This window comes from Acromyrmex echinatior, chromosome 18, assembly GCF_024713525.1.
Source record: "Acromyrmex echinatior isolate Ae372 chromosome 18, ASM2471352v2, whole genome shotgun sequence".
Classification (NCBI taxonomy): Eukaryota; Metazoa; Arthropoda; class Insecta; order Hymenoptera; family Formicidae; genus Acromyrmex; species Acromyrmex echinatior.
Genome location: NC_141869.1, coordinates 8,315,104 through 8,336,083, shown reverse-complemented (window position 1 = coordinate 8,336,083; position 20,980 = coordinate 8,315,104). Strand labels below are relative to the sequence as shown.

General features: G+C 30.3%; 2 protein-coding genes across 8 annotated transcripts; one reads left to right on the top strand and one right to left on the bottom strand.

Moving 5' to 3' along the window:
- Positions 1-3,191: 3,191 nt before the first annotated feature.
- Positions 3,192-15,288, top strand: LOC105153258 (putative 2-oxoadipate dehydrogenase complex component E1 homolog). Of its 6 annotated transcripts, none has more exons than XM_011067990.2 (15): positions 3,192-3,328; positions 3,459-3,601; positions 3,712-4,131; positions 4,849-5,138; positions 7,065-7,284; positions 8,670-9,019; positions 11,114-11,335; positions 11,412-11,569; positions 11,932-12,202; positions 12,307-12,514; positions 12,634-13,046; positions 13,167-13,287; positions 13,835-14,023; positions 14,494-14,579; positions 14,893-15,288. In XM_011067990.2, the coding sequence occupies exons 3-15, from the start codon at positions 3,987-3,989 to the stop codon at positions 14,998-15,000; spliced, it is 2,781 nt and encodes a 926-aa protein (XP_011066292.1). In that variant the 5' UTR covers positions 3,192-3,328; positions 3,459-3,601; positions 3,712-3,986; the 3' UTR covers positions 15,001-15,288. The 6 variants fall into 6 exon arrangements, 3 of the variants coding, with proteins under 3 accessions (XP_011066292.1, XP_087271820.1, XP_087271818.1); XM_087415694.1 differs by lacking the exon at positions 3,192-3,328 and having other exon boundaries at positions 3,335-3,601; positions 3,712-3,909; positions 4,000-4,131; XM_087415692.1 differs by lacking the exon at positions 3,192-3,328 and having other exon boundaries at positions 3,335-3,601.
- Sirt2 (NAD-dependent protein deacylase sirtuin-2) lies at positions 15,277-20,654 on the bottom strand. Of its 2 annotated transcripts, none has more exons than XM_087415712.1 (7): positions 20,504-20,654; positions 20,165-20,225; positions 19,428-19,676; positions 17,805-18,161; positions 16,245-16,440; positions 15,957-16,149; positions 15,277-15,816 (listed from the first exon to the last, which is right to left on the bottom strand). In XM_087415712.1, the coding sequence occupies exons 2-7, from the start codon at positions 20,193-20,195 to the stop codon at positions 15,748-15,750; spliced, it is 1,095 nt and encodes a 364-aa protein (XP_087271838.1). In that variant the 5' UTR covers positions 20,196-20,225; positions 20,504-20,654; the 3' UTR covers positions 15,277-15,747. The 2 variants fall into 2 exon arrangements, with proteins under 2 accessions (XP_087271838.1, XP_087271837.1); XM_087415711.1 differs by having other exon boundaries at positions 20,489-20,646.
- Positions 20,655-20,980: the final 326 nt, after the last annotated feature.

The window sequence follows — 20,980 nt, the reverse complement described above, 5'->3', positions numbered from 1 at the left end:
TAACCCAACCCAACCTAACCCTTTGGAGTTGTCTTCGAAGACCTGACCCCGTGCCAGTCACTTCACCGACCTAACCAAATCCGTAGTTCTCGACCTAACCAAAACTTAGGAAAATAGTGGAACTAACCAAAAGTCCCCAATTTTCAAATGGATGTAACCAAAAATCCCCTATTTTCTCGTGGAACTAACCAAAAGTCCCCAATTTTCAAATGGATGTAACCAAAAGTCCCCTAATTTCTAGTGGATGTAACCAAAAGTCCCCTAATTTCTAGTGGATGTAACCAAAAGTCACCTAATTTCTAGTGGATGTAACCAAAAGTCCCCTAATTTCTAGTGGATGTAACCAAAAGTCCCCTAATTTCTAGTGGATGTAACCAAAAGTCACCTAATTTCTAGTGGATGTAACCAAAAGTCCCCTAATTTCTAGTGGATGTAACCAAAAGTCCCCTAATTTCTAGTGGATGTAACCAAAAGTCCCTAATTCTTTCCAATATAACCCAAACTCTCCAAATTTTGATGTTCACAGTTTGGATTTTTTCGTCACTGTCATTCTTTGTCAGTATGTGTGGAACTTAGAAAAAAAAAAAAAAAAATACAAATTTTCCAAAAATTTGTCCAAAATTCATGGGTCCAAAATCCATTTCTCGACATTCTGAGTTGTCTGGCATGGTCAAATTTTGATTGATTTTTCTTATTTTTTGAACGGGACTTAGAAAATATTCGCCGAAAACACTGCTTCCAAGAGTACACAGCCTGAACGAAGAGAGATAGCGGAATGGTTTAAACGGCATTCGAAGCGGCTTTTTAAACCGAACAACATTGTGTCAGCCCGGGGAGCTCTAGGATCTTTCGTTCAAAAGAAAATGGCGTCTTCCGGAACGGAAGTAGATATTCCAAAAATTGCAACTGATGAGCATGGATCAGGACTGGTACTTCTGGAATCCGTAATAAAAAAAAATTAAAATTCCTTCGCAACACGAAGGAACCTAACCTGATCCCGTGCCAGTCAGTCCGATCTAACCGATGGTCCCCGAACTGACCGAAGTATCGATAAATGGTGGAAATAAAAAAAAAAAAAAAAATCCCCATTTTTCCAGACCTAACCCAAATTTTATAGACTTCTATAGTTCGGATTTATTTGACACTCATTTTTCCTTCATTTTGGAGGGTGTGGGACATAGAAAAAAAAAAAAAAATTTTCAAAAAAAAAATTCAAATTCTTAAAGTTTGTCCTACATGCCTATTTCGTCGCTCTGTACGTTGTCGAGACACTTTCATTTTTGAGTTGGACTGAAAAATTTCAAAATTTTGAAAAATCAGAAATTTAATTTTCGTAGGTGGGGGTATCGATGTATCTCGACGAGAGGAACAACTTTGTACCTCATAACCACCCCCCTCCGGTGACCCCCCACCCCTCAAACGACCCTTTTAATGTTTTGTCAACTTTACAAAAAGTCCACAGCCCAAACGGTGACAGATACGACAAAATTGTATGGAACATTTTCGTCTTCTCTCAGGGCCTATTATATGGGAAAAATGCGAAACTTTTGAAATTCCGACATTTTTATTTTTTTTGTGACTTCAGAGCCCTCTATCTACGAAACCGTGAATCCTAGGGCAAAATTGTATACCACCTTTTGTGTTTGGCCCATCGAGATCTATGAGATAGCATCCTTGAAATTTTCAAATTCCAACATTTTTGATCCGATCCCCACCTAAAAAAAAGTCCCCAGGCCAAGGGGGGGGCTGGAGGGGGGGACCAATACCAGGGGAAGGTAGACCCAAGTGAGTACTATATGGAAAAAAATCTAATCTCAAATTCGCAAGTTGTACTAACCCCTATACCCTAAACCTAACTTGCGTCTTGCTCTCGGATACCGACTATCTACATCTATTAGCGTCATTATGGTCGAAGCAATGGAAACTCCTCTTAATATTAGATTTGGCTATATGACCTCAAAGTTCATCTACAAGGTTTTCTCCAGGAAGAACTCCCCGTGCTATGGAAACTTGGTCCACAGCTTTGAAAACTTAGAACAGGCTGCATACTTCCTCTCAAGAAGGGGCCCTAACTACATTACCCGCGTTCAAGTATTATGTTATGCAGAAATATTCACTTAAAATCATCAGCAGATCCAACGTACTTTATGCTTATAAACACAGTTATGAAAGCTGTACTTATGTCCATCAATTTGAGTTCCCTCATCAATGTTCCTAAGAAAGCGAATAACCGAATATACCAAGCCCAATTCCTAGAAACTATAACCACATATGCCAATCGCGGTCCCATTATTTACACCGATGGCTCCAAGTCCGTTAGCGAGGATCGCGTGGGCTCCGCAATCTCTTCACCAGATCTTAACGTTGCACTCAAGTTCAAACTTCCCCCGGAGACTTCAATTTTTTCAGCCGAGTCTTGGGCTATCCTTCAGGCGATTAATCTTATTGAAGATCGATGTTGTGACGAGGCTTCCATCTGTTCTGACTCTTTAAGTGCTCTTCAGGCTATATCGTCTCACAATTCTAGAAATGCGAATATCATATTACATTAGATATTAAGGATCGTCTGTCCTTTTTAACGCAACATGGTTTCAAAATTAATTTTATTTGAACTCCTGGTCATAAAGGTATAATCGGTAACGAGACTGCAGACCACCTTGCCAATGAGGCCGCCCTTAGTGGACACCGGCCTAAATTTAAAATACCATTTCAAGACTTTTTTATGGTCTCCAAGCAATCCCTCAACACTAAATTTCAAGCACACTTAGATCATTGCGCAACATTTAAAAGGTAGCTATATGATGATTTTCATAGAAGTAACTCAGCTAAGTCCTGGTTCTATCATAAGAATCTTAAAAGAGAGGAGATTGTCACCATCTCCAGAATTAGATCTAACCATTATAATCTAGCATACAGCCTGCATCGTAAAAATATTATCAACTTGCCTGCATGTCCCTGTGGTGACCCAAATCAGGACATTAATCATATTCTCTTTTATTGCAAACTTTGCATTCATAAATCGACTAAATTACGTGATTACTTGAAAAAACACTTCCCATTTCATCCCCTTAATATTCATTGTATGATTAACAATTCCCCTCTACCTTGTGTCGTTTAATTACTGCATATCTCAAATCCTTAAACCTTAGTATCTGATTTCCATGAACATGTCTTTGCTTTAAGGGAGGAGTGGAGAACTTTATTTCTCTCCTCTCCTCCCAGGCGGCGCCCCCGCCTGGTTACTTGTTTCAGCTACTAGATTCATTCTGATCGGAATTGCTGCTACTCCGCGGCAAGGGCCAATCAACATCGAACAAGAAGAAGAAGGGTAAGATATGTTTTTTTTTTTGTTCGGGGCGGAAGGTGGAATTGGAACAATGAGCGCTGTTTATATACTCCGTACAGATTTTCCAACCTCAATAGCTGCCTACTTTAACGCTTAATATTTCGCTTTGTAGGAATATTCGTCCCGGACTTTTTTCTGCCATATTCTTTCATTTTACACAAAAATGTGTCGAATGAGTCTAATTTCATCGAAATCGGAGATGAGATAGCTATTCTGAGAAAGAGAGAGAAAGAATTACCTCTAATAATTTTTGAGGTGAGGTAGCTAAACTACAATTACCAAATATTGAAATTGTTTTTTTTTTTTTACAACTAATACACAGAGTAAACATTTAATATTTTAATATTTATCTGTGTAACAAACAGAAGTAATAATAAGGCTGATGAACGCTGCAATTATCTATATTTTGAAAAAGATAATCTAATGGAAACACACACACACTCACAGAGAGAGAGAGAGATAAGGAATATAACAGATAAAAAACAACGAGCATTGAAATAGCATGTAATGCACATTGTATAATGTAAGAAAGGATATTATAGAGGAGGGGAGAGACTAATCTCGTTAGTAGACATTCGATCAACATAAAAGCGTCACGTTTACAGTTTAGCTTACAATTGTCATTAAAAATATTCACATAATGTACGTAATAGGAAGATTTATGATGGGAAAAAGCAACCCAGACTTTAGATTGAAATGGTTGCCTTACTGTATCAGTGGTAAATCATATCATAGCAAAAATGGTGTTTATGGGTATAAATGGATTCAACGGAAGCACTTTGAAGGTATTTGTCTTATTAAAAAATTAAAAATAATGTTGAATTAAATTTTTTTATTACACAAGTATTTATGTGAAATGTTTTTGTCCTGCTTATTTTTAATATTAAAGGTCAGTTTTCTGTGTCTGAGCCAGTGTACATTTTTGGAATATGCTTAAAATAAAATGGATACATATTTTTATATTTGGTGAAAGTGAAAGAATTTTAGTGCAGTCTAGTGCGGGAACAAAAAACAGACCTTAAGATGTAAAGATAAGATTAAGAATAACTTTAACATACTGTAATGTTCATTTGAACTAACGTAGATATCTTATCAGAAGCATCGCGAAGTCATGGTTGCAAATTCATATTCATTGCACTTATCGTTATGATTTACCCACACAGCACAAAACGTTGAAAGAATTTTGCTGAGTATGTTGAATGTTAAAGTGTCAATTTTTTATCAATGTATCTATATTCATTCTTCTACATTGATTGTTAATGTTGCTGCAACATTTAAATGACATTGAATAAATTATATATCGAAAGCTATTTTATTTTGTAAAAAAAAATAGACAAAAATATTCTATAGTCTTTTCGCGATTATAGCAAACCTTCTCCCTCTGTGTAATACATATCAATAAAGCATGCAATTTTTTTTACACATAATAGAAAAGTTTGCAATTTTACATAATTTTATTTACGTTTAGAATTCAATAAATAATTATTATTTTCATATTTCAGTGCCAAAAGAATATCTAGATGAACGAGCGAGACAGAGCAATTTTTACAGATTAGTCAGTGCATATAGAACTCATGGACATAAACAAGCAGTCATAAATCCCATTTCTACTAGTAAACCACAGTTATTATCTGAATTGCAACCAAAGAATTTTAGACTAAATTTACTGGATAAAGTTCGTTTTCGAGGAATTTTATTTACACAACAAGATGAAGGAACAATAGAAGAAGCCATTCAATTTTTACATGCTACTTACAGCGGTGCTGTTGGAACTGAATTTAGTTATCTCGAGGTAATTTACAAATTCAGTAAAATTTCACAGTTACATACGAAAATCTACGAATTAATCTAAAAATTAATTTTTTTTTAAACGAATACATTGAAACAATATGAACCATAGCATAGCACATCTACTTAAGAATAATATTTATTATCTACTCCCACATAGAATTTATAATAATATGTATCAATTTATAAATATTTATTTGGTATCCTCACATTCATGATTTATATCCTTAGAAATCTAATAAACAATCATTACACATCCATTAAATATCTAAATGTCCGCAATTTGACATTTAAGAACTATCCATCAGATATCTAAAATAATATTCACTAAACCCCATATTAAATAGACATTTACATATATAAAAATAGTATCCATTATATATCTATGTGAATAAGAGGCCTATTCTTTTTGAATTTCTTGCATAGTTCATTTTTCCTCTTTTTCTCTTCATATTGAAGAAAAAAAGAAAATATATGAACTGTTAAGAATATTCAGTTACAAAGAACAAATCTAAGGATAAGTATTGGCTGGGTTTAAGAAAATTATAAATATGATTGGTATTTACGATAGACACACACATACACACACACACATACACACACACACACACACACACACACACTATATATATTAATAATAAAAATAAATATTTTATATAAGTTTTTTAAGAAATTTGTAGATTATCATGGGGTTTTGTCGTTGATTGATTCACGGTTAATCATTCTTCTCGCTTGCGATTTGAAACTTTTCGATTCCTGTAGCGGGATTCTCTAAACGTCTTATCAATGATTGTCGTTAATCAGCGACAGCCAATGTCAGGACATCTTGGAAGAAAGCGCGACTCTCATTGGCTCAGTCGCTACGTTTCGAGAATCCCGCAACTGTTGAGACTCTTTGTAACTTCTATTATGATTCCGCATAATAAAACATACCTCATTCTTTTTAGTTTGAAATTTGATATGGATTGTATATGTTTACATTCCACGAAAAATTTAGATATTAAAAAACGAACCTTCGAATTATTTTGCCGTCGTTTTTTATTTTCAAATTTATGTTTGGCATGTCGAAACCAATCTTTACATTTTGTTTTCAAATTGTTATTCCATAACATTAGAGAATGTTACTGGCATTACTATTCTCTCTGAGTTCCTTAGCTGCAAGATTTTCCGTTAGTATGAATTAGTAATACATAAAATTAGTAATACATAAACTTTATAAGTCACATTTTTTGCATTGATGTACTGAAACATTAGATTACAGTAAGTAATTTCTAAGTAGTTTCTTTGATTCTATTGTTGGGAGTAATTTTATTAACGACATACGTGATAGCATTGAAATTTAATCATCTTGGTAATTTCTATGACAAACATCTACAATAATTATGATTCACGAGACTATTTCCAGGATTAGGTCACATCACATCTGCTTACTTCAAAGAATTGATTTTGTAACATGCGAGTGTTGATAATAAAATTGCGTTATTCGTTATTAGTTTTAATTTAAGTTTTAATTTAAATATCTGTTCAACATGGAGAATGGGATCGAAATGTTTGTATTAGGTGTTGGAATTAATTCGTAGCGTTTTTTAATGAAAGAATGTTATTTATTTCACATGAGCATTAAAAAATACATTAATGAAAGTACTTCCCATCACTTGTAAAACGCTACGAATTAATTCCAACACCTAATACTTAATTATTATTCATACATTAGTTATCAATCATTAATTATCTTGATCCGTTAAGCAAAACAAAAATGATAATATTTAAGCAATGTTACTAGCGTCCCATTTGTCACCTTAAAAAGTGTTCCGTTATTTAAAAAGTAATTACAATGGATTTAACCGTCGATACAACTTAGCCAACTCTCCCTTATTTTGACGATAAATCATAATCGAAATGTTAATAAGAAAATTTTTATTTCGAGTAGACGGAAGAAGAGAGGGAATGGTTTGCCGAAACTGTAGAAAAAGTTTTAGCCGAACCATTAAATAATGAAACACGTAAAACAATAGCCACGGAAATGCTCAAAAGTCAAGCTTTTGATAACTTTCTGGCCATAAAATTTGTCAGTTTAAAGAGATATGGAGGAGAAGGAGCCGAGAGTATGATGGCTTTCTTTCATGAGCTTTTCAAACTATGTGCCTTTGGTAATTAACAAATAATTAATTTTCTTTTAGATTTTTTTTGAAATATGATATCAAGTATATAAAAAATTTTTAAATATACGAATTATTATTATCACATAAAACATCTTGTGTAGATTCACACTGTTTGTAGATTCGCAACTCTTCCTTAAGTTTTTATTTATAAAAAATATGTAATATGTATAATACTTTTACATGTGCAACAAAATTTCTTTAAAATTTAAAGAAATTTAGAAATATTTGAATTATATTTATAAGGTAACCAGACTCTATGATCTAAACTTTGCGATTTTTTTCTAATCTTTTTTAAGTTCAAAGAATTGAAAAATAAATTTGTAATAGTTTTAATATTTTCATGGGTACAGTGAAAATTTTAAGAAAAAAATAACATGAAGTCAGATTGTACATACATACATAAAATGGCCTAATTGACTGTACTTTTCTTTTTTTCTTAAAAAAAATAAAATTTTAGAGAAACAAAATTATATGAATCAATGTCACTTTTATATCAAGATATTACATATATAATAACCAGAGAATAGAAGTATGTATGTTCCTTGTAACACTGTTACTTCTTTCGATACTTTTTTTATAATAACAATTTGGTAATGACGTTGCAAATTTTTATGACGATAATGATTAGAGTTAGGATTATTTACCTATCAAAAACGATCGGTAGAAGCGGAGAACACTCTACCTTTATTTTTTTGTCGAAGCCAGTAGAAAGATAAGCTGCAATCGCTAACCGAGAACGCTCGGTCGAGGCAGAAAATGTTCTATCCTGTTTTCTCTCCGGTGCAAGAAATGAATCAGGCTAGAATCTAAATTAGATTCTGAAATCTAAAAAATAGGATGGGTTCCATTTAAAATTTGACCTTGATCTAACCTTAGCAACGCAATCAAAAAAGGTCAACTGATAAGATCAGTGAATAGATCTTTTTAAACCCTACAACTTTTGTCTGAACACTCACAGTTATCCTGCAAAGATAAAAGGGTGATCTGAAACACCTGGTATATTTTCTTGTAGTAGCATTCCTACTCTAGAAATGCTACTCTTTTTAAATTTTAATAATATTGTTAAATATTATAAATATTATATATTTAAATATTATAAATATTTAAAAATTTCTCATATTTTTTATTAGCATAGAGAAATGGTCGCTTTTTTTAATATGACCATTAAATCTCAACTTTGGACTTAGTAAAAAATTAGAAAAGATCGCAAATCTTATTACGAGCATATAAGGCCTAGTTACTTATATAATGTAAATTATATGCAAAATGCATGGTTGAAGGTAAGCTGTGAATGTAAATATATAATAATGTTATTTAGTAGCAATACCATTCATTGCGTGAAAGATTATTTAATTACAACGTTATCACTCTAGATAATTTGGAACACGTAATTATTTGCGCTGCACACCGCGGTCGCCTTAATTTATTAACGGGACTACTAAACTTTCCACCAGAGAAATTATTTCGTAAATTACGAGGACTTTCTGAATTTCCGGATGCAACCAGGTGTACTGGAGACGTAATTAGCCACCTCGTAAGCTCTACTGATCTTAATATAGATAAAAAGGGTCTTCACGTAACCATGCTTCGAAATCCGTCGCATTTAGAAATAGTAAATCCTGTGTCGATGGGAAAAACACGAGGAGTTATGCAGACAATTAAAGAAGCCGCGTACAGCGATAATGAAGATGCAATATGGAGTGATAAAGTAATAAACATTCAGGTAAGTTATAGATGCTACATGTTAATGACTAATAAAGGAAGTTTTTCATTAATACAAATTTTAAAAATCTATATTAATTAAGAAACTTTTTTCGACATATATATGTTATATTTTTTAACAGAAAATAACTTTTCTTAATAACTTAAAATAAATATCTAGTAATTATTATCAGCAGTTTCTTTATGCTGAATATAATTTTAATCTTTAATATGTTTATTAAATTATATTTTGAAAAATTTGGAGTTTGCAAAAAAAAATTAATTGTGATATACTTTATTATTAAATTATTACATGGTTTGTAATGCATCGGAAAAGTTTTATTTAAGGAAATATTTCAGAGCGCGAAGATGTAGCTTATTTCTGCGAATTTTTTTAAAGAAAACTGCTGTAAATATTCTTTCACTTTTATATATTTATATATTTAGTAAATATCTGCAAATTTTGGTATAGCTAAATGTTTATTAATTTTTATTTAATATAAATACAAAAAGTAATGAAAAGATATGTCGGGGATTTCCACGATTACGGCATGCCAACTTGTCAAAAAAGAAAGAATTTTTAATTATATGCGTGTGGCTCCCAGGAGCATGTTCGGATTCTCACTCAGGTGCTTCCTGGGTATCATGTCATCTGTATCATAGTGGAGGAAGGTTTTCACCACCAAGAAGTCTTTTTCTATCATGATCTGTATTATGTCATCTCTCGAATAGGAATTTGAATCTAGTCATCATCATAATTATCTAGTCATGAATAAAAATTAAGTTTGCAAAAACATTGCAAAATGAATTGCTGAAACATTACTGTAACGTTGCAACAACGTTAAAATGTCTGTCTTCAAAAAGATTGCATACTTATGATGCAACAATTCGACATCGTATGGACATTCAAACGATGTCGCATTTGTCATACATGGACGTACCGAATATATCTCCGAAGATACGTGTCTTTTGTATGTACAAATATACCTAAAGACGTCTAATAAAAATCGTTGCTACGTCCAACCTCCAATGGCACAGAGAATTGATTCTCTATGTCATTGAAGGCACAAAAGAATAATATGAAAATATTATTCTTTTCTTATATCTAAATTTTTGAAAAAAAGAGGAAGACATCGAACAGCTGTCTTCGTCATAAGATCCGAGAACTAAAAACTTTATTAATTTTTATTTTGAAACCCGGAGATTCACCTTCAAGACATCATCTCATTGCTATTTTCAAAAAAAAGGGTAAAAATGTTTCACTGAGGAATTTCATCATACTGTGTCTTTTATCTTATTCGATGTGACTTTTTAAATACGAATTATTGAACTTCGCTGTGTCCCTCTAGTGATGCAGACTGCGCAGTGTTGCGCACTGCTTGATAATTGGAAATATTGACGACGTACCTTAAACATTTCTAAAATGTCTGGAAATAACTTTAATATAGGCATCCAAATTATTTGGGACGTATTTTAGACGTCCAATGTACAGCAACAAAAACGGGACTTTTTTAGACATACCCTGGATATCCAAAGACGTCGAATTGTTGCTTGGGTAGAAATATCACCTTGCAACGTAATATATACTTACTGACAAAAGTTAAGAAAATATTCTTTTAAGAGTTGTTATATATTTTTAATCACATATTTTTTTTGAGATGCAAATATAAATAAAAAAATATAAAGCAATACCATTTCACACATTAAATAATTATAAACATTTTTTTAAATATGTATACTTGTACAAATTAAAGCTTACACAAAAAATTAATATATATTGACCTGAAAGAATAAAGAAAGTCTGTATAATAAAAGTTAAGAAACATATATTATTTATGACTTTTAACTGTAACATCATATATTTTCAGTTTTTTGTAATAATCTAATAGAATTTTCGAAAACTCTCGTATTCGATTGTCTGCCATATTTAATACAAGTTTAAATTTTGGTGTCGAATAAATAAAAAAGATTACAAAATTAATATAAAACAATTAATCAAAGTTGAACATAAAAAAATGTAAAAAATATTCTCTGAACTTTTTATTAAATTGTGTTATTTTTCTATTATATTTCAAAATGTCTATTTATATTATTATTTAATATTAAAAATGTTCAGATACATGGAGATGCTGCCTATCCAGGACAGGGAGTTAATCAGGAATGCTTAGTTTTAAGCAAAACGCCACATTTTGAAATTGGTGGTACAATTCATTTAATGATTAATAATCAATTAGGTTTCACATCTCCACCTTCAAGGAGTCGATCCTCAAGATATTGCACAGATTTAGCGAAAACTATATCTGCACCTGTAATTCATGTAAACGGTGACAATCCTGAGGTATATTTTCGAAGTAAAATACTAACATTTGCTAATAGTGAATTTTTACTTATAATAATTTAAAAATATATTGTAGATGGTTGTGCGAGCTGCAAGAATAGCCTTTAAATATCAAAGACATTTTAGAAAGGATGTGTTTGTTGATTTAAATTGTTTCAGAAGATGGGGTCACAATGAACTAGATGATCCTACAATCACTAACCCCCTCATATATAAAATTATACAAAATCGTGCGTAAGTCATCCAAAATCGGAACATAAGATGTCTTAAAGACTAACCTTGAAAATATCTTACTTTTCCATTTTTTACTGTACTGTATTTTGTACTGTCTGTGATACAATGTATAAAAGATAGCTTCAATAGTCATAATCCTTGAATGTTCGTAAGATATCTTTTTTATTAGACATCTTAGGCATTACTTACTGAGACATCTATGGGATAGCATTTGGAAATCAGGATTAATTTGAAACATTCTCAGGATAAAGTGCTATGTAGAAATAAATTAATACTTCATCATTTTTTAAAAATAAATTATATAATAATTATAAAGGATCTGTAATAGTCACAAAATAACACGAATTTCTCTTTTAATACAGATCTGTACCAGATCGATATGCAGAGAAGTTAGTAGACATCAACATTCTTACTCGAGAAAATGTTGAAAATATCATCGACAATCACATAACGTGGTTGAATAAGACTCTGAAAGAATCTTCGAAGGATGCATCGAGACCGTCAACCGTTTATGCTGGAAGATGGGCGAAAATGAAGCAAGCTGAAGCTAATATAACGCAATGGGATACTGGTGTTGAACTAGGGTTGCTACATTTCGTCGGAGAAAAAAGTGTTCAAATGCCACCAAATTTTGTAAGAATAGATAAATATGTATTCAACTCGCATCATAACTACTACATATCCCAGATAACAAGCTGTAGTCATTTTAACATCAATAATTATATTTTATAATGTAGGCTATTCATCCACAATTATTAAAGAATCATGTCCAAAATCGTCTAAAAAAAATCGAAAGCGGCGACGCATTAGATTGGTCAACTGCTGAAGCGTTAGCCATCGGTTCTTTATTATATCAAGGATATAATGTAAGAATAAGTGGACAGGATGTGGGCCGTGGTACTTTTTCGCAGAGGCACGCAATGCTCGTTGATCAATCTACAGAAGGTGTATCTTGATACATAATCGAATACTAAACATTCACATAATTTATACTTATTAATGTTATCATTTTTTGTCATATATACGTCAATTAAAAGTATTATTATACAGATATAAATTTTTAGCTATTTTTATTCCACTGAATTCCATGGTTGGCAATCAAACTGGCAAATTAGAGATAGCCAACAGTATTCTATCTGAAGAAGCTGTACTAGGTTTCGAATATGGTATAAGTATAGCATCACCGTTTACGTTGCCTATTTGGGAAGCTCAATTTGGAGATTTTTTCAATGGAGCACAAATCATTATTGATACATATATAACAAATGGAGAAGCAAAGTGGATGCTGAGTAGCGGTTTAACAATGCTTTTACCACATGGATATGACGGTGCTGGACCGGAACATAGTAGTTGCAGACTTGAAAGATTTTTACAATTAACGAACAGTAAGGAAAACGGTGTCGACGGTGATGATGTTAATATACATATTGTGAATCCCAGTGAACCAGCACAATATTTCCATTTATTAAGAAGACAGGTAAGAGAAATAATTCATCAGTATAAAAAGAAAAGGTTTAAATATTTACGATAAATTTCTAAGTGGGTTATATTTATATTTAAATATTTAAATATAATTCAAAATACCTCAAATTTATAGATGATAAGGGATTATCGAAAACCTCTGATCGTAGTAGCACCTAAAATTTTATTACGTCATCCGGCAGCAGTATCACCTTTATCTGATTTTGAACTTCGAACAAGCTTTAAAAGTATTATCGGTATGTTATATTTCATCTTTAGCTTTGTTTCACATGTAAAACGTTTTATCCATTAAGCTGCCTTTCACGATGCCTTCATTCAAATGTAATATTATATTAAAATATAAGCAACATAAATGAATTATAACATTAATACACATACAATGTAATAACTATCGATGTGTGTACAGAGAGAGAGAGAGAGAGAGAGAGAGAGAGAGAGAGAGAGAGAGAGAGAGATGACGACGGACGACAATGACACAACATGGTGACAGTATAGATTGGATGTGTGGATAACACCGTGCGAATTGCTAGTCTGAGCGCAAAAACAGCAATTTGATGTTGAGTTGTGAAAATTGTTACAAGATTTTATTGTTATTGTATGAAAATCTGTACGCGCACACACGCACATTTGATAATTAGATGAGGTCGATAATTTTTTCATAAAAACTGACTCGACTATTCTAATTCACTTTGTATACGAATAATATATACAAAGTATGTATATAAAAAAATAAATTTTTTTTATAAGATTATATATATATATATAAAATATGTATTTTTACAGGAGATGATAAAGCAGAAAAATGTAACGTTACTAAGGTCATTTTAGTCAGTGGAAAACACTATTATGTACTTAACAACTATCGAGAAACTTCTGGAGACAAGAATGTAGCTATCATTAGAATAGAAAGTTTATGTCCTTTTCCTGTTCAGGAGTTACTAGAAGAAATTGCAAAATATAAACATGCGAAGAGTAAGTAGAAATATGTGATTTTTTACTGATAAAATCAAATATAAAATATGATATTAGGAGTGTGTTTAATTTTGAAGACTTTTTTTTCTTAAAAAACTGATTTATTTAAACAAGATAATGAACGAAACCTTAAAAATTTTCTTTCGCTTTGTATAACTTTCCCATCTTTCTTCAGCCGCAGTTTTTTTCTGATTAAAAAACAAAAGCAACGCGCCATGTCAAAAATGCTCTTTACGATTATTTAGGAAGCTCCATTTTTAAAATGATAATACGATGTTTATTGTTAGTAAATGACTAAATATCATGGAATAATAGTAAAGCATTAAGAAACAATAGCTGCGATTTTAATGTCTTCGATAATACTGACATTAATGCCATCACTTGCAAAACTTAAATCACTCCTAATATAAAAAGAAGAGATGTTATTGTATAAAAAGCATGAATTTTTAAATAAATATTTCTATTTTCAGCTTTTATTTGGAGCCAAGAAGAACCACGAAACATGGGCGCATGGAGTTTTATCAAACCACGTTTTGAAAATTTATGTGGACGACAGGTAAGTAATATTAAATTACAAAAATTAACTATTATGTAGGTTTGTGTGATAGCTTTTCTCGTCGGAATTCGCTTGCAAGATTCGAGAAAGCATGAGGCACCAAATTGTTTTACAGAAACATTTCTTTATTGATATCACACTCGTTAGTCAACAAATTTTACTAAAGAACCATCTAAAACGAATGAATATAACAAGAATTAATGATAATACTAACATTGACATTCATTTATTTTAATTTTTTATTTGAACAATGAAATTAATAAGTGCATATTTCGTCATTTACTTTTTATGACGTAATAACTATCATTTTCAGTTGAAATATTGTGGTCGAGAATCGATGGCATCACCAGCTGTTGGAGATGGACAAATGCATCAACGAGAAGCTAATGAAGTTATTATTGAACCATTTACATTAAAATAAATATCAAAAAATATTACTTTACTCTAATAAAATCACAATATATTCTATTGTAAGTACTGTAACTAAGTATACACTCAAATATTAGATCATTTAAAAAGTATCCGCGGTTTTTTGTTCAATTTTTGAATGAAAAAACCGCGGATACTTTTTAAATGACCCAATATATTTACTCTCAAAAAAAAATATATATATATATGTACACTCAAAAATATTTACCTTAGATGTTCATTAATTTTATTGATAGAAGGAAATGTTACAAAAGTACAAATAAAAAAATTATGGACATCATTTTTACTTTATTTAGCAATATACATTTCAGAAGCTAGAATTAAATATATACAGCGTCCAAAAGCATCCTTCTTATTTGAAATAATTTCAAATATTTGAATTTCATTTAAAATTTATTTTTATAATACTTGAATTTCTTATACAAGAATCAAATAATAACTTATTAAAAAGAGTGGAATCAATGATAATATCTAATCTTGCACATTCGTTGGTTTTTTTTAACTTATAAAAAGCAATAACGTAAATTGACGTCATAAATAAATATTTATAAATTTATAAATTAATCACATTATATATTTTACTTTAACGTTCCAACAATATTTTTATTTTAAGTATTAATACCTATTTTAAGTAAAATTTTATCCTTTTAACATGTTTTTCAAATGACAGTATTAATAAAAGGATAATCTATTCCTTCTAAAGAAAAACCACTAATTAACATTATTCAAGTAACATCAGTTAATTGTCACTTTTATCTTCTACTTTCAATCTTTCGTGTTCTCTTTGCATGAGAGCTCGCAATTCATCCTAAAATTATGACTTACATTTAACTTTTACTACAAAAATTTACGTTCGATTTTAATACTTATTAAACATACATTATTAATTTACATTCTGAAACATGCATAAAATAATGTAAAATAGACAATAGGAATAAAAATGTTTACCCCCCAGCCAAGTTTATCCGCTAGTAGTTGACAACCTGTGTCACAATCGCCCAACCAAGCTACGTCGCGTCCTCCGTGTGCGCTCTTGACATCAAATACCAAACCCTGCCGTAATCCTAAGAAACGTGATAGACGATCTTGCGTACCTACTTTCTCATTGTTGATGAGTAAACGAGGACAAGTGTTTCGTACTCTTAAAAATAAAATTATTTTCGGAATTGCATATGTTTCTTTTCTAATCATTTTTGTAGAATTATTTTTGATATATATATATATATATATATATACCTATCTATTAACGATGCGAAAGGTTGCACTACTAAACTTGATCCCATGATAATTAAAAGATCAGCTTGTATGAAATCTCGATCAGCAAGTATTTGGAAGCGTTCGGGTAACGTTTCACCAAAAAAGATTATATCTGGTTTTACAACACCTTCATTACACTCTTCACATTTTGGTATTATGCCTTCTATTATTTTTTCTACCATTTTAGAAATCAGGTGTATAAGTATTTTATCAATTAATCGCTAATACCTTACTTCTTATAAGACCAACGTTAATTAGGAACAAATGTTATGTGTATGTTGTATATATACATATATATATATATATATATATATATATATATATATAAAATTTATTTCTAATTAAAATTAAAAAATTCAGTCTTATGTTTAACTATAATAGTAATGTTATATACTACTCCAAATAGATAATTTCAATTCGGAAATAGATTTGAACAGCGTTATAAATTTTGTCATCAAAATACAAATAAAAATATAACAAAATATTGTAACAGAATATGATAGATTGATTGCAAAAATAAGTGGAATTTATCCTTTATTCATTTATATATAATTCATTTATTTGAACGATACATTCTATTCATATTATGCAGGTTCTGTTGACAGAACACTAGTACATCAATCTGCCACAATAACGATCTGAATTTGTTGACAAATAGTATATTGTTAACATTTTGATAACATAACTTATTGGATGTTACAGAAAGATTTAAACAAACGTTATGAGATTCAAAAGTAAAGAAAATTAATTGGATAGAGCCAAAAATTTCTTTTGATAATTATTTACATTAAGGGACCGCCGACTAATGACCTTGACATAGTTGTCCAGGTCGTGACCCTGAGTGATTTCCAACAAGTTTTAGCCATCCTCGTTATTCTCATTAAAAAGTTTATATAAAAAAAATATGAAAAATGATGTCTCGTTTCTACTATATAAATGCAAATTTCTATTTAACATGTAACATCTATCAAGTTTGAAATAAATGGGAGGAACTTTTCAAATTAAAATTCAAATCAGATTACATAAAAAATGTATATAATGTGATATTTTCAGAGAAAGACTCTACTCCTTTGCTCTTGTATTTACTTTATAAAAAATATATGTATATTCATGTTTGATAAACCTCAAATTGTTATATTTAATACTTTAATTATTTAATACGTTATTAATATACATTGTTTTTACATTTGTTTTTATTTTATTTGTTGATAAATTAGCAAAACTGTTCGAAGGTTACTCAGAATCATGACTGATAACATCATATATATACACATATATACATCACATATATACATCAAGACTCAGATCATTGAAGCTGAATTTTTTTTTTTATAATTAGCCAATATATATATTTAATAGTATTCAGTTAATACTTTATCCCAAATTTAAAAAATTTTAATTAAAAATTTTTGAATATCTAAATAATATACAACATAACACATGATGAACAGATTTTTATATTATTTTGCATTGTTTTCATTTATTTGTTTTAAATTTGTAATGCAAAAATATTATGCTATAAATATTGTGGAAATATACCTTTCATCCACAGAAGTGTATAAGGCGCTCGGCATTTAAGACAATGACCAGTATGAAATGTTCCATGAGCTTCCACTAGTTTGTCAGATGATAATCCAGCTACACGTTCCAGTGTATCAATATTCTGTGTATAATGTCGTAACAATAGACCTTTCTCTGACAGTAGACGAATAAAATAATGGCTTATTGTAGGTTTGAAGCCTTCTGGCAATAATTCCTTTGCGAGAGTAAAAAATGGTTCTGGATTCTTCATAAAAAAATCTAATTCGAAAATAGCTTGCGGATGGGGTAAATTATACTTATCTAATTTATGATAAAGTCCACTAGATGGAGACCGAAAATCTGGTATTCCAGCAGCTGTAAAAAAAGGTATGTATTTGTATATACATTTGCCATTAATAATCCATACATATTATATGTTTTATGCCTTTTGATAAAAAAAACTGATCATAATAATTATAATCCTCATATATCAAACAAACATCAGCGAGAAATACATATATATCTAATATAATATTAAATAAAAAACTAATTAAAATATAAAGATCGTTATAAAATAATCTATTATAAAAAAGTTTTCCTAGAAAACGTAGTAATATTATATAATAATAATATATTTTTGTGGTTATGAAAATGATATGTAAATATCACATCATTTTGAAAGAACACAAGATATATAATACTTTAAAAGAACACAGGATATATTTTTTCGTTACTATATTATATAATGATAACAATTATTTAAAAACATAATCTAACATACATGTAACTCAAAATATATATATAATGTAAATACAACTATGATCTTTTAGCAATTTAATGAATGTTATCTATACCTGATATATATATATATATAAAATATACATATTATGGATTCGTTGAGTGTATCCAACTTCCAGTCAGGGATACATTCAAGGAGATTATGCTATTAGTGTTTTTTGTATCATTCTATCCTTGTTTATATCTGATAACTAATGAATGAAATGCAACACAAATAGCTCTAATTGGGGTATCAATCATGTAACTCCCTAGGGCGGAAAAGTGAAAAATGTTTTGCATGTGTGTGTGTATATGTTCATACATAAAAATTTCCACTTTCCACTCTAGAGAAAGTTACATGATTGATATTCTAGAGACATGGTAGTGTCTCGATGCTAAAATAAGTACAGCGTCACGATGCAAGACACTGCCGTGCTCTTTTACACAAACCGGCGAATTGCAGCATATTGAAATTATTGGATGTCTTCCCGAACACAACTATGTAGATTACTCACTTTCAGTTCAAAATTGAATGTTACATACATGACGTTACATCTGTTTCATGTTTTTTACCACATCCAATGTCAATTTTTATCATTATTTTGTATATATATATTGAAATATGTAAAAAAGATGTTTACATTGTAATATAATAATATATTATTGACATATTTCTGATATAGGAATGATATATTCAAAGTATTCTATGTTGCTGACAGCCATAGCAGTATAATTATATTTATTACAAATAATATTACACGAAACATTTCCAAAACTATGATATTGCATCTACATCCGAGTTACATGTGTGCTTTGCTGAATTATATGTATATGAAATGCACCAAATCTTTAATATATACTTACAGGTAGAGATTCCAGCACCTGCCATAGTAATGATTTTGCAATTTGTGTTTTCTTTAATATACTCGACAATTCCATCTAAACTGAGTTTGGAAAGAACCAACTGTTGTGATTCATTATTTTGATCATTTGTTGGCAAGTCAACAAGTCTTAATTTTTGAGCTAAATATCTACGTAATTTTTCCATCTCAGAATAATTTTCTACTTCTGATTCAGATAAAACGTTTTGTTTTTCCTCATTTAGACTACCATCTAAAACAAATAAAAAAATTGATCTCTGAATACATACATTATTTTAATAAAAAAAACTACAATAACTACACAAGCTTTGTAATATATTAATTTTTAATATTCTTAATATTAGGTGTAGTAAAAAGAAATCCATTATTTTTCCAATAGATGGCTTTAGTAATCTGTATCTTGTCTACGCATGATACAGATTACTAAAGCCATCTATTGAAAAAATAATGGATTTCTTTTTACTACACCTAATAATTATGACATAAAATTTTCATCTTATTAAAAGCTTAAGATAATTATTTTTAGATCAATTTGCATAAAATATGTATGTCAAATATAATACCGAGAAGACTATTAAAAATTAATTAATTAAATTTGTAGTTAAAAAAGTATATATATATATTTATGTAATACCAACTCCATATATTTTTTCTCACCCTTTCATAATTGAAAAAAATGATCACGATAAAAATTACGCATGCTATTTTCTGAAAAATTACCTTTTTGGTCTTTTTTAGGCTCCTTGTCCATATTGTGACTCAATACGATTAACGTTTAGTTCTGCGAAATGCGATTTGCCTATTAACTATCGAGTATATATTCACTTCACGGATAACATGTATCACGATAAAAATCTTATTCGATAAATTAAAAACTAGGATAGAACTAAGTATTTCTCTCTTTGCTATACATTCATACGCATATATATGTGTACAATTATTATAATTCATTCATTTTTTTATTATACATTTCATATATATATATATATATATACACACACACACAACAATTTATTAAATAATTTAATGTATTATTTTATATACTTGTGATACACCCACTATAGAAGCAATCCATTCAATACAACCATCGACGAAATATTGAAGACCGTCCACCCCATGCTTAGAGAGAAACCTGAGAGAAGCTGGCCTTGCCAACCTTTTTCCTGTTGCCATCGAAATTGCTCGTATACTACCGCCAGTATCCATTTTCAGTTTGGACTACTTGACAATATACATTTTCCATCACTAATGAAATCATATCGTCGAAAGTAAATGTGGTTCGTATCTGTACTAAAGCCTGCGACACATAATGCTTATTTTTCTGATTGCTAGCAGAATTAGAATCTTGCTACCGTATTGGCTACAATACTCTCACTGACAGCATCGCAGCCAATATTGTTAGGAACTCTGCACAATAAAAGGAACAGGAAACAAAGAAAATAAGAATTTCAACCTATCAAAAATCATGTATTGGGTGCGTTCGGGGGGCACTATTCGCGTTATGGATGCAAACGCTATTCTAAAGAGAGAAAAGTT